Source organism: Plecotus auritus (assembly GCF_963455305.1).
Source record: "Plecotus auritus genome assembly, chromosome: 2".
NCBI lineage: Eukaryota > Metazoa > Chordata > Mammalia > Chiroptera > Vespertilionidae > Plecotus > Plecotus auritus.
In genome coordinates this window covers 57,794,433-57,808,279 of record NC_137771.1, presented here as the reverse complement: position 1 = coordinate 57,808,279, position 13,847 = coordinate 57,794,433, and the positions used below count along the sequence as shown (strand labels likewise).

The 13,847-nt window shown below is 43.0% G+C and overlaps 1 protein-coding gene across 1 annotated transcript in view; it reads right to left on the bottom strand.

The window, feature by feature from the left end:
- ST6GALNAC5 (ST6 N-acetylgalactosaminide alpha-2,6-sialyltransferase 5) overlaps positions 1–13,847 on the bottom strand; it is a 173,378-nt gene that overhangs the window by 159,183 nt on the left and 348 nt on the right. Inside the window, exon 2 of the mRNA XM_080658017.1 lies at positions 12,892–13,140. Within this exon, the coding sequence (XP_080514143.1) occupies positions 12,892–13,140 (249 nt within the window). The remainder of the gene's footprint in view (positions 1–12,891; positions 13,141–13,847) is intronic.

The following is a 13,847-nucleotide window of genomic DNA, read 5'->3' as shown; positions in this document are numbered from 1 at the left end:
AAATAAATAAATAAATAAATAAATAAATAAATAAAAAGTGGTAAACAACAGGGACAGAAAGGTGTTTCTAAGCTAGTGAAAAGATGTACATATATGGAGGATTATTAAGTGCAGAATTCACCACAATTATCAACACACATTTCCTAATTATTCTAACTCTGATTGGAATATATTTTGGTTTTAAGTTATTAAATGAGATAGGTCTTTCACTAAGACCTAATAGTGTTGCTCATGCCCTTCTTTATACCATGGGTCACGTTTTATTGGTTAAAAAAAATGTACCCAGGGATGCCACAGACCCTACATAATGTGAATAAAAGTGGGAAGGAAGCACGTTATATATTGCATATACACACATCTGAAATGTGTGAAAAAATCTGCAAGGAAGTACATTAAATTATCAGCAGTAATCATGTCTTGGTGGTAGGTTTATGAATGATTATTCTTTTTTTACCTTTTGCCATTTTGAGAAGATCAGTGTTACGCATTTCCAACTGAATGGGGTTAAGTTTGTTTGCAGAACCAGCACTCTGGCTCTCTGCTCCCTTCTCTCTTTCTCAACCTGCTACCGTGGGGATAATGTAGAGTAAGCTTTTCCCAGATAGAAGGCATTCCATGACCTCAAATATTGTCTACAGGCATAGTTTGCATGAAATACTACTGTGTTTTGGTGTTCACATGTTGGCAGGATACCCTGGAAGATATGTAAACTAAGATTCTGTCCCTTTTCCATACTTCAAACTTCAAAAGAGTGAGACAGCATCAGAATGTTCTCTGGTCCCATAAAGAATAATCATTTATGCCCTGGCCAGGTAACTTAGGTGGACGGAGTGTCATCTTGAATACCAAGATTGCAGGTTTGATTCCCCGTCAGGGCACATATTTAGATCGTGGTTCGATCCCTGGTCAGGGTGCCTACAAGAGGCAACCAATCGATGTTCCTCTCTCGCATTGATGTTCCTCTCTATAGAAAAAACATTTTAATAAAAAACATATCCTCAGGTGAAGATTTAAAAAAATAGTGCTTTACTTGGCAGGCCCATCAGCATTGATATTCAAAACTCCCTCTACAACCTGAGCCTTTTGGTCTTAGAGGGGAGCTATGGTGTTCATTCCAGAAAAACAAAAACAAGAACGGCTATTGTGAGTCCTCGTCTGAGGAACTTATCTTTGACATAGTGGTTCCTGTTCTGTTATCAAACAGCACCTCAGGTCACATTCAAATGTGATAATGTCAATACCTGCAACCCCTGTATAAACACTGCACAGCCCATGATAAGCCACCCCCTACTTGCTTGTCTAAAACTCAGACAGTATTTCATGTCTCCATGGCCAGACAGAGCCCCCGTGAGAACAGGGAAGGAGTACCTGATGTCATAACTCACTCTGGTCCTTATTCTTGGTCCTGGGTCCAGTGATTTCATCTTAACACTTCACTACCACAGGGGCATTCCATTGGGAAATCCTGTTCTCAGTGAGAGCTTTCATTTGACTTTTATTATCTGACTTTTATTTCTGAACTTTTGGATTAAAAACCCATCACACTTCAAACTGAACCAAAACCACACACCATTGTTAATAAGGGCAAGGGGCATGATTCCTCCAGGGATTGTGATGGCTAGAGCATCAAGGCAAAGCTTCGCGTGGGGCGTTGGTGACAAGGAACACACACAGATTCCTATAATCCCCTTTCCCTTTTCCAGGATCTGGAATACAAGCAGAATGTTATCATTTCCTTCACTTTGATTGCTCAAAACTTGAAACAAGCAGAATAAAAATGAAACGAGCCAGCTTTATGATTTGCAATACAGAGTGGAGGCAGATACCACTCCAGGTAATTCGAGACAACGTAGAAATCCCCAACAGCAGCCTGGCAGGTGCGACATTGCCAAGTTACCATAAAACCAGAGTTCATTCAGATATATAACTTTTTGCTCCCAACCAAATGAATGAATTAGGAATCAGACTCTCTCTTGGCAAATTTTACATTACTTTACGGCCAATTTCCTTCTGACGCAAGGGAAATAGAAACTTTTCTTTTCTTAGAAGTTGTTAACAAACTTAAGTGATTGAAAAAAAAGATAATTGCTCGCTCTGTAACTATGTGGGAAATGAAAGGAGAGAAAAGTACTCTCTACCCCATACTTCCAACAGATCTAAACCTGGTTAGATTTATTATGCAACAAAGTCTCCCTTGGCAAGGTTATTCTAGAAGAAAGTCTCCCCCAGGAGAATTGTTACATCATAAAGTTTCTTCCAGCACATTCATTCCACACCCCACTGGCTCTGCTGCAGGTGGTGGGCTTAATTCCTGCTACAACTAGCATATAGTATGGAGTCTCCACAAACAGTATGTGGTACTAAGATGCACAGTGAGGTTCAAAATTAGAGAAAGGTGGAGTGCCATCTGGGCTTATCCTCAAACTCTCTTCACTAACTACCGAGATGCAGTCTTGAACCACTACCCTTCTGCTGTTTGAGAGCGGCATTCAGACTGTGCCAACACATTGGGGTGGGCAATCACAGAAAATTGAGGGTGGCAGAAACCTTAGGTCCCTTTATCCTCTGGCCACCAGCATCACTTAACGAAGATCACAGCAACAGTCTGCTAACTGGTCCCTCTTCCTATAACCTAAGACTTTTCTGGCCTGTGCCACACCGAAGCCAGGGTGATCCACTGGACTACACATCTGATGGAATCACTCCTGTAATTTCCCCTTGAAAGACTTCCCCAAAAAACTTTCAGGATAACATCCCATCTCCATGGCCTCTAAATATTTCTATCCAAATCTTCCCTGTAATTTTGTGTTTACCTGCCCTTCCTCATAGATGTAAGTTCTGTGGAGTCAGGCATCACACCTTATTCACTGTTGCATCTTTGGTCCTGAATACAATGGGAAATATACGGTAGACGCACAATATTATTTGATAAAATGAGCGAATGAATGAATCTAATTTAAGCTCTTTTTCTACAGACAAGCTCAGGCCAAGCAGTTCCATGCCTTGCCAAACACTCACAGGTAAAAAGTGATCTGATAAGCATGTCCTCTGCCTCCCCTGACACCCATACAGCCCTCAGAGGTGGGCATTCCTGTATCTCAGCACCTGGTCAGCCATTCAGGAAAGGTCAGCAAATGCTATTCTGTATTGAGAGAGGAGCCAGAAATTAATTGTATGTCACAGAGGGGAAGTCCTTTTGCCCCTACTTATCATTCCTGTCATTTCTATCATTAGTAAGTCTATTAGCCAGACTTGTTTAAATTTCTTCCTATTACACATAATTACCACAGGAGTCTGTGCACCTAACATTCAACAAAGATTTACTGAGTTTGATGTGTGTAAGTTACAGTTTTAGGTTCTGGACATACAAGGATGTGTAAGTTATGTTCCTGGCCTGAAGAAGTCAGGGAGATAAGCATGCAGATGAATCATCACAATATTGTGTCATTAGAGGCATGCATAAGATACAGAGACTACTTTAGCACTTACAAAAGTGTAGTAAATTATAATGTGTATTTCCTCCACTGTGATTTTCCTGTGGGTAGGAACTAGGTCCTTCCTCTCATTTTCTCCGTGTCTAACACATAGTAGGTACTCCGTCAATATGTGATCAACTACTTGATACATGGCTAGCATAACAGAATGTGGGAACTACTCTGCACAGGGGTTGTATCTGGGAAAACTTTAGAAAGGAGATGCTTGGGTATCTTAATGAATGATTAGTTCTTTACCTGGTGGATAAAATGGGAAAGGGAATTCCTTGATGGAGGAAAAGCAGTAAGTGTGAAACTGCAAGCTGTGTTCCCAGGGTGTGTGGAGCCTGGGCTGAGGGGAGCTGTGGGAGGTGAGGTTCAGAAAGTAGGCCAGGCAGACCCTACCCGGGGCTTGGGGGGCCTTCCTATGGGGTCTGACCTTGATGCTCTAGGCCAGTGGTAGGCAAACTGCGGCTCGTGAGCCACATGCAGCTCTTTGGCCCCTTGAGTGTGGCTCTTCCACAAAATACCACGGCCTGGGCGAGTCTGTTTTGAAGAAGTGGCATTAGAAGAAGTTTAAGTTTAAAAAATTTGGCTCTCAAAAGAAATTTCAGTCGTTGTACTGTTGATATTTGGCTCTGTTGACTAATGCGTTTGCCGACCACTGCTCTGGGCAATGGGCAGCCCTTAGAAGCATGCAAGGAACACGAACAGATCTGTAGATTAGTCAGTGGAGAGGTCCCTTATGTGCAATTAATTTCCAGAATATGCTTTCTCATTAAAAAAAGTTTTAACTCTGCATCTCAGTCTGCCAGAGTATCCTCTGAGTCTGTGAGGCTCCCAGAACACTGCAGACCCCTTCTTAGCCATTCAAAGAGAACAAAATAAAAAGTTTCCTTTTCATACTGATCTACAACTTATCAACCTTACTTTTCCTTGTCGAACTAGTAGATAAAATGGTTTCTTTTCTGCCTGAAGTGGTTCTATCTCAGAGTAAGTATTCCATCTCAGAATTTAGGGCGAGTGGATGATTGCTTGTGGAATGGCAGTTGATCAAACCCTTGGTTAACTGAGTCTCCTTACAATGTTTTCTTCCCCACTGTGGAGAAGGTAATTCAGCCAAATGAGTGGTCTGCTCATGACATTTTCTGTTGGTTTGGTTTGCTTTTTAAAGGCAAAATTCACTCTGCTTTGCAAATTGCTCCATTTACACAGGTACCATACGTTGTATGCCGCTTTAGAGTCCCCATTGCTAAGCCAGTGGTTGGTGGGAGAAGCTCTTTAACTATCCAGAAGCATATTCTCATATTCATTTCAGAATAATACGATGTTCAAATATTTATTTCTTTTCAATAACTGGGTAGGCTTTGGCTCTTCATTTAAATAAATTCTATTCAAATAATGTGGAGTCACTGCTTAGGATATATTGGCACCAAATTTCCCTTATGATTATGATATTCACATCAGAGACCCACATTTTAGCCTCAGCTCTGCCACTAACCCACAACTTTGGGCAAATCACCTGACCACTCATTAATTCCTTTTGATATATTTTTTAAATTTTTCCTTTTAGCTCTAAAATTCTGAGTATGTTTTAAGAGATCTGATAAGTACCAACATGAAAAAATGAAACAGTTACAGAACTACAGATTGTGACAGGAGAAATAGTTATTTATGATGTGCGCTATTCATTTTCAGGAACTCCAAATGGTCAGAAACTCTTAATGTAGGCTTATTTTGCAAGAAATTTAATATCTTTATATAGATATACTTATTTATTCAACAAATTTTATCAAAGACCTACGTTATTAAAGGCTGAGAATACAATGACAAAAAAATAAAGAAAAAAATTCCCAGCCTCCAAGAGCTGATTGTCAAGCAGGGAAGGCAAACAATTTTAGATAAGAAATAATAATAAACCAGAATAAGTATTATCATGGGATCTTGGCTCTGAAGATGAACATACAATTCAGCTTTGACTTGGACTACAAGTCAGAAAAAATTTCCCTGCAGATATGCTATCTAAACTGAGAATATACATGTCTGTGATTTTTATTTGGGAACCCATAATGAATGGAGCACGCAATAAAAATATTTATTTGTCCCAGACTCAGAGTTTAAGACTAAAAGAGCTTGTGAAGAAGAATCTGAATACATCTCATAAAAGTCTCCACCCCCAAGTTTTGATCAATCATTGGATCATAAATTTACTGATTCCCAAGCCAAATCTTCTATTGAATCAAGTTCAGGAGGTATGGGCAATAATATCATCCTATCTAATAAAAGAGTAATATGCAAATTGACTGTATCTCTGCTACACCCACAAGCCACACCCACCAGCCAATCAGGAGCGAGTATGCAAATTAACCCAACCAAGATGGCTGCAGCCACAGAGAGAGCAGGAGGCTTGGGTTTCCCCGGCAATGGAGGAAGCCAAGCTTTCCGCCTGCCCTGGCCGACCCAGGCCTCCACTCAAGGTTACAAAGTTTCAATTATAGAAGATAAATAAATCCCAACAAAAATGGCTGTGGCCACAGAGCGAGCAGGAGGCTTGGCTCTGCTCAAGGCAACAAAGTTTCAATTATAGAAGATGAATATATCCCAGATACCAGGGCCTCCCCTTGGGTCACCGGGGGGCATGGCCGGCCTGCAAACCACCACAGGCCCCTCACCCAGGCAGCGCCATGCCCCAAGGGAACCCCCACCCTGATCTGGGACACCCTTCAGGGCAAACCAGCCAGTCCCCACCCGTGCACCAGGCCTCTATCCTATCTAATAAAAGAGTAATAAAATATGCAAATTGACCATCACTCTAACACACAAGATGGCTGCCCCCATGTGGTCAAAGATGACTGCCCCCATGTGGACACAAGATGGCCGCCACAAGATGGCCAGCAGGGGAGGGCTTTTAAGAGGGACCAGGCCTGCAGGGGATGGCAGTTAGGGGCAAACAGGCTGGCAGGGGAGCAGTTAGGCATCAATCAGGCTGGCAGAGGAGTGGTTAGGGGGTGATCAGGCTGGCAGGCAGAAGCGGTTAGGGGCAATCAGGAAGGCAGGCAGGAGAGCAGTTGGGAGCCAGCAGTCCTGGATTGCGAGAGGGATGTCCGACTGCCCGTTTAGGCCCGATCCTACCTGGATTGGGCCTAAACGGGCAGTCGGACATCCCTCGAGGTGTCCCATATTGGAGAGGGTGCAGGGGGGCTGAGGGACACCCCCCCCCCCGTGCATGAATTTTGTGCACCGGGCCTCTAGTTATTTAAACCATTCCTTGTCTTTCAATCCTTAAGATCCTCACAGCTGCTCTAAGAACATATAATAGGCTTATAGGAGGTTTTCCAAATGATTTGTTGATTAATGATGGGTTTTAATTTTTCAAAGTATTTTTTCATCTTTAATCTCCCTTTACCCCAGTGTTCGAAGGACAGGAATTCTATTGTGCTGCCACTTGACCTTAGGGTGATAAAAAGTCCTCTCTAAAAAAATGCCAAGATTCCGGGACAGATCTGATTGCAAATATTCTGTCTTGTAGCCAACACAATTATATTCAAATTCATCATACCACAGTTATGAGATTTGGTTTGAAAAATATGGTTACCATATGTTTCAGATAGTTAAACAGGGTAACTAGGTTAGCTCCCTTCAGGAATCCAGGAGACCCTTTGCTATACCAAAGAAAAGCATACAGAGGTTGTATATATTTTGCATAAAATCAATCCGCTTTGAAGTTGCTTTGCTATCTAAGTTGCTTCCTAATTATTCTTTGGATGCCATATACTAAATAATATATATACAAGTACATTTGTTTTTAAAAGGGTTAATAAATAACAAAATTTTAGTTTGAAAGTTTTATAACTTCTAAGGTAATAATAGTATTAAACCTATTTAGTAAAAGAGATCACAGAAATTGCCTCTTTTTTAGTCTCAGTGTCTTGATTTATTGTTTCCTGGCTTCATATTATTATTCAGAACTTGCTTTATTATTTAGCCTTTCTTGTTTCTATGTCTTTTCTCTTCAATTAGATCAAAGGTTCTTTGAGAATAAGGACTGTGTTCTGTCTCCAGAATACCCAATTTTGCAACTATTAGGCCTTCAATGAATATTTACTAAGGACTATGATTAGTTAAAAAAAAAAAAAAAAGAAACAAATTAGCTATAGAACTGCACATAGTGATGATTAAAAATGTTGCAAATGATTGTCAAATTTTAATGTGCACAAGAATGGTAAAGAAAGCCTGTAAAAATATAGATTCCTGCCCAGCTGGTGTGGCTCAGCGGTTGAGTATCATCCCAGGAACCAAGAGGTAGCAAATATTGTGAGGTTGCAGGTTTGATCCCCAGGAGGGGGCATGCAGGAGGCAGCCAATTGATGATTCTCTGTCATCATTGATGTTTCTATCTCTCTCTCCCTCTCCCTTCCTCCATGAAATCAATATATATATATATATATATATATATAGATAGATAGATAGATAGATAGATAGATATAGATAGATATAGTAGATTCCTAAACATCATTCCCAAAGATTCTTATGTTTTAAATAATTTCTTCTTTTTCCTTCCCATTATTACTATAACAAACTTAAGAATGATGAAACATACCAGGGCCTTGGTACTGCACTGATGTTTCTTGTAGAGAAAGAATTTCACATAAGATGAGGTAGCCCTGTCCTTCTTGACACCCTCCTCCCTCCCCCACCCCCACATCCTACTTTCTTTCAATAAATACCTATTGTGTGCCCACTAGGTTCCAAATGCTGATCTAGGGCTTGCAGCTAAATTGGCCAACAAGATGTACAATTCATTTGCTCTCACAGTGCTTAGATTCTCTTGGAGGCAGGGCAAAAAACAGACAAGTAAACTTGAAGATTATTTCAGAAAGTAAGAATTATAAGGAAAATAAAACAGGCTGATATAGTAGGGAATGATTGTTAAGGAGGGGGCTCTTTAAAGACTGTTGACATCTGATCTGAGGGCTGAATGACCAGAAGACATCACTTTGCAAAAGATCTTGGGCAAGAGATTTACAGAGAAAGGAAACAGCAAGTGCAAAGGTCCTGAGGCAGAATGAGTATTCAAGGATCAGCAAGGAGGCCAGAATGCTTCGAACTTGAAAGGGAGCCAGGTCCGACTCATCCACCAGGTATGGCCCGGGCTTTGCCATGGAGGTATCTTGGGATTCCTGCTGTGGGAAGCTGGATAAATACTCCTGGCTCTCATAAAATTCAGGAAGATCAAGTATTGTAATAAATGTCATATAAACAATTCTCCCATTAACAGTAACCACATTATCATAGCTCTTTACCCATGAACAAATAGTCCACATCATGTTTCCTTTGGTTGATGTTTTGTGAAAACAGGGTTTCATTATCAGTAGTCGGTTATATTTTGTACTACTTGAGTACTGAAAATTAGCTTGCTTTGGATTTATTTAAAAACCAAATTATTTATAATTCACTGGGTGATATCAATACCATAAAATAGAGTATAATAAATGGTATAAACTTGCATTTGAGTGTTTATATACTTTTCTAAAGGAAGAATACGTATGCCATAATTTCAAAGTAAGTTATATGGCATGTGCCCACCTCCCCTTTTTTTTTGGTTTTGAATTATTTTCTAACTCTTGCATTGGTCTGTCGTATTTCAACTGGAAATCTGCCAATTAATAATTATAGTACTATTACCTTTCAGCAGTTTGTTTTGCTTGAATAACTGAAAACTTGTGGAAGAAAAGAGGCAAAGAAAGAAGCAAGAAGCATGTTACAGGTATATATAAAATCCACTCCTGGGAGCTACCACTGAAGCAAGGAGACAGCAGCTTGGCTTCAGACCCCATTGATCACTGCCCTTTTCTAAGCCCTCTCTGAAAAGGGCAGTCCGGGTGACAAATGGGCCTTCTGTGATAAGGGCTCCTGTCCACTAGAAATGGGAATCAGCTCACAGTTTCATTTCACAAAGTCCACCAGATGGCAAATAACTTTATCTACCCAGACCAGATCCAGACTGGAAATAGAATGGTGCTCCAGGCCCCCTTCCCCTCTCTGCTGGGAGACTTGGAGCTTTCCTCGGAGGGTTGCTTGATCGAGTGTAGGTGTGTGTCAGTTTGGTTATATAGTATGCTGCAGTTCTAAATGCAGAAGATTCTCCAAATTGGCTTCTTTGCTTCCATCTGGCCAATAAGGTTAGAATCAATGGCTTTTAAAAACGGGAACCAAGAAAGTAATGGCAAGATACAGATGCGGTAGCTGCAATGACAGACGTGTAAGACGGTGTAAATGAACTGGTGAAACACTTGTGGGGAAAGGGCTGGGGGAAAGGTACTGGAAATTAAGAGAAAGAATCTAACAACAACGACAAAAATGAGATGCCTTCATTATCACAAGGAACTCCACGTAGCCTTCACTCGGTCCTACTGGAATTACAATTTCAGCCCACATCATCTGTAAAAGAGGAAGTAGCAAATATGACCCTGGAAAGCGATATTTTAAGCTTCAACACATATTGCTCATCACTGACTTGACTTGCAGCATGTCTTTCAACAAAGGCATACAGTGATTTAATCTCCACAGCAATTTAGTCGGCTGCTGCACGAGACAAGGCTATCATTGCAGACAGACTGTAATTTGTGGAAGTCAGGTGCTTGGGATTAGGACCACCTGTTGAATTTAATCTTGGAGTTATAATGTTAATACCATCATAGAACAGAACAGAAACACTACATATTTTGCAGACTCTAGGACCTCTGGCCATGGAGATGTGAATAGTTTCCTAAGTGGTATCTGTAACTCTCCCCAGATTCTGTAAATCAGCGGCAAATAAAGAGTCTGTTGGAATTCTGATTCAATATGCAGCAGCATATGGCTTGGTGGTCATCACATGCAGCACATCCTATAATTTTTCTAAGGCCTGATGTGAGAGTGAAAACAAAAAGAGCAATCAGAGTATCATCTGGTAATGTAACAAAAATAGAAAAGCTGTCATTTCCTACCCTCCCCGGTGATAATTGAAAAAAGAAAAGAAAAGAATTCCTAGCAATATTCTAACAAGTCTCTGCCTAAGCAAGAGTATAGGAAGATCCCAAGTAAACATGATTGGACAGCACCTTTTGGAGAGAGGACAAGTATTTTACACATGCACATTCAGACAGCCATCGGACATGGAACTCTGCCTAATTTCTGGCCAGCTAAATAGTAACAGTAAACAGGGTCAATGACTGCATTTTGAGCAGAAGTTTATATATAGCTCCGTGGGACAATTGGGAGGATGCCGAGAAAGAGGGCATAGATTTTAAGGTTGCCTTGTTCCTTTGCTCGGGTGGGGTAAACCCTGCTGAACCCTTTGGGTATGGAATTTTGTGACATACTGGTTTTCTATGAAATAATTTTATTACTATCAATTATCTGCAAAGATTTTCCTGGTCACGTTTATAATTCTCTGCTAACAATTTCAAGGACATTCACACATATTTATCATGCCACAACACTTCACAATTTATAAAACCCTCTTACTACAGATTATCTCACCTTCTCATATGGAGTGTCAACATTCCTTCCAGAAAAAGAGCTGTCCTTCATTTTAATGTACTAAAGCTCTAATACAGTGAAAATGGAACATGAACGATTTGTGTGAATAAACACTGTTTTGAAAACATGAGGGCATCATATTTTGCCTTAGGCTATCAATGTTCTTAGCTGGTGTCCAGCAGAAGAGCAAAAGGAGGAAAGTATTAAGAATATTTTCCCACAGGCCCATCAAAGCTCTCAGCAAATGTACCTTCTGACACCCTATTAATCAAAACTCCACCAGTGCTAATACCATTTCCAGTAAACAATGGCTATGGAAACCCACTAAGTTCAATATATTCATCATTTCCAGTTACACATCCACTCACAGCCAGAGGCCGATCTCTAAACTTTCCTGGGACTCCAGCCCTTCTCAGTCGCTCCCACATGCAGGTACAAAGTATGTAATCAATCAGCAACTTAGAAAATTGCAGCTGGAATTGTAAAACTGATGACCCTCTCTACTTTTGATTTTGAGTCTACCACCAGCCCCCTCCCCCTAATCACTTTGTAATGAAATCTCTTCCTCTTTTCTGCTTCTCTGAATTCTTCCCAGTGCAAGTCCCATGTTTTCAAAGAAATTTTCATTGATCCTTCCAGGGGGCAGTGACCTATCTTTCTCATCTCTGTACCCAACAGTATTAACAGTTTACCTCTTGCATTTCCTATACAGGCATATCTATCAGTCTATCATCTATTTATCATCTATCTATCTATGTATCTATGTATCTATCTATCTATCTATCTACACTTCATAGTATCCCCCCACCCCTACCCCCACCCCCAAGTAGTCAAAGACCCCTAAAGGCTGAATTCTGTCTTAAATTCTTTTGTACCTTCCAAAAACCCTTAGCATTATTAATTGCACAAATGAGTGGAAATGTTTTGATTGTTTCTTTTAAAAAGTTTGGCTTTTTCATGCAGGGTAAGAACAATCTTTCCACACAAAAGGAGTACCTGCTAACTATCACTTTGGTCCACAACCATAAAATCTAGTAATATAAAAAGCAGATCAGTTAGGTGGTTTCAAGAAATCCTCTAGCTCTACAGAGCAGACCCAGAGTGGAATTGTATTTTAATCAAAATATATTAGCAGCTTCAAATAAAGCGGAATGCATTTAAACTGTCTTTTCAGAATCAGAAAAGTTGATTAGGATTCTCCCAAAGGCTTCACACACTGAAACCAGACACTCATTATTCCAGGAAGAGGAGGCTCAATTTAAAAAATTTATCTTATTAATTATTAGCCAAGTCAGGCAGCGGCTTCCCGGGAAGCCAGAGGAAAACAGGACCTCAGCGATGAGTTTCAAGCCAAGGGAAGCTGAGCTGGTGCCTCCAGCCTTGCGCGCCTGCCTGGGCACCGCTCTCCAGGGCTGTGGCTATTCTGCCCAGAGCAACCGTAGCAGAGATCAGAGGGGAGTCTGCGCCTGAGCAGCGGCCTCACCCTCTGGTTCAAGGTCGGAGGAACGCCAGGGCTGCTACTAGCGCCATCCCGGGTCAGTTCCCACAAAGGCGAGACTTGGCAGCCAAACCTAGGCTTCCGGAAGCCAGCACACACCGGCCTCTGCAATTCTGGGGATCAGAGGGTTCAAGTTCCAGGGCCCATTCCGGTTAGGACATTGGGCTTGGGGGTGCACTCATCCCATCCCTATTCCCTGGAAAACTTTGCATCCTTTTCCAAATAGGAATTCATATCAAGTAGGAACCATCCCACCCACCCCAGCGGGTCCACTCCCCCTTCTGGCCTCTGAAAGGCACCTACTCACGGCGCCTCCCAGCCCCGGGAAAGAGGGCAGGTTTAGGTGTGCGGGATTCCCCAGCCGGGTGGCGTGCGAGTGGGCGAGCGAGCTGTCACCTTGTGGTCCGCCACGCCAAGGTATCCGTCCAGCGGTCGCGGTCCTGCGGGGGGCCCGGGGCGCGACGGGGCGCTGCTCTCCGCCGACGGCTGCGCGCTGCCGGTCGCCGCTGCCTGCTGCTGCTGCTGCTGCTGCTGCTGCTGCTGCTGCTGGGAAGGCCGGTCCTTCTGGCCGCCGAGGCTGCTGTACATGAGCAACAAGCTGGTGCACATGGTGGTGAGCGCTAAACACACTGCCAGACCATGGCGCTGCGGGCGGGCGGAGAGAGCAGAGAGCCGCTGAGAGCCCACCCAGTAGGAGCGCACCGGGTGAAAACACCAGCAAGACCCGGCCGGGGGAGATCCCCGAGCGGGAGCTGGCCAGGGTCCTAGCGCGGCCGCGCGCAGCCCAGCCGGGTCAGAGGTGGCACGGTTCCCTGGGTACCGCAGGGGATGCTCCCGATGCGTAGCTGCTCTCGGCCCACGCCACCTCCCAGATCTCTCGGCAGAGGGCAGGTGGAGCGCGGCGCCTGGCTACTGGAGGGAGAGCGCGCCTGCGGAGAGGGCAGGGGTGGGGGTCTCTCGCACTTTGGGGAAGGGACTCTCTCGCCAACTCGCCTGCTGGAATCTCTAGACTTTGCATCCTCTCCTTTCTGGACCCGTGAGGCTTTACCTCGGCGATTCTTGCAAGTTTGAAATCATTCAAGGAAACCCAGAAAGTCTGCAAAGGTCTCCCCTCACCTCTCTTAGTTTTTGCCAGGCGGTTGCTTTTGGGTATTCCCCCACCCCCGGAGCAATGCGCCCCCCACTCCAGCTCTCTGCTGGCCCCTCAGACTTCCTGCTGAGATCCAGGAGCCTACGCAAGCTGAGTTCATCCTGGCTCTGGGATACCTACCCAGGCAGAACCCGGGAATCGTGAGGGGACACGGAGCAGGTGGAAAGTTATCCCTTTGTAACAGGCGACCTCGCGGGGCTGG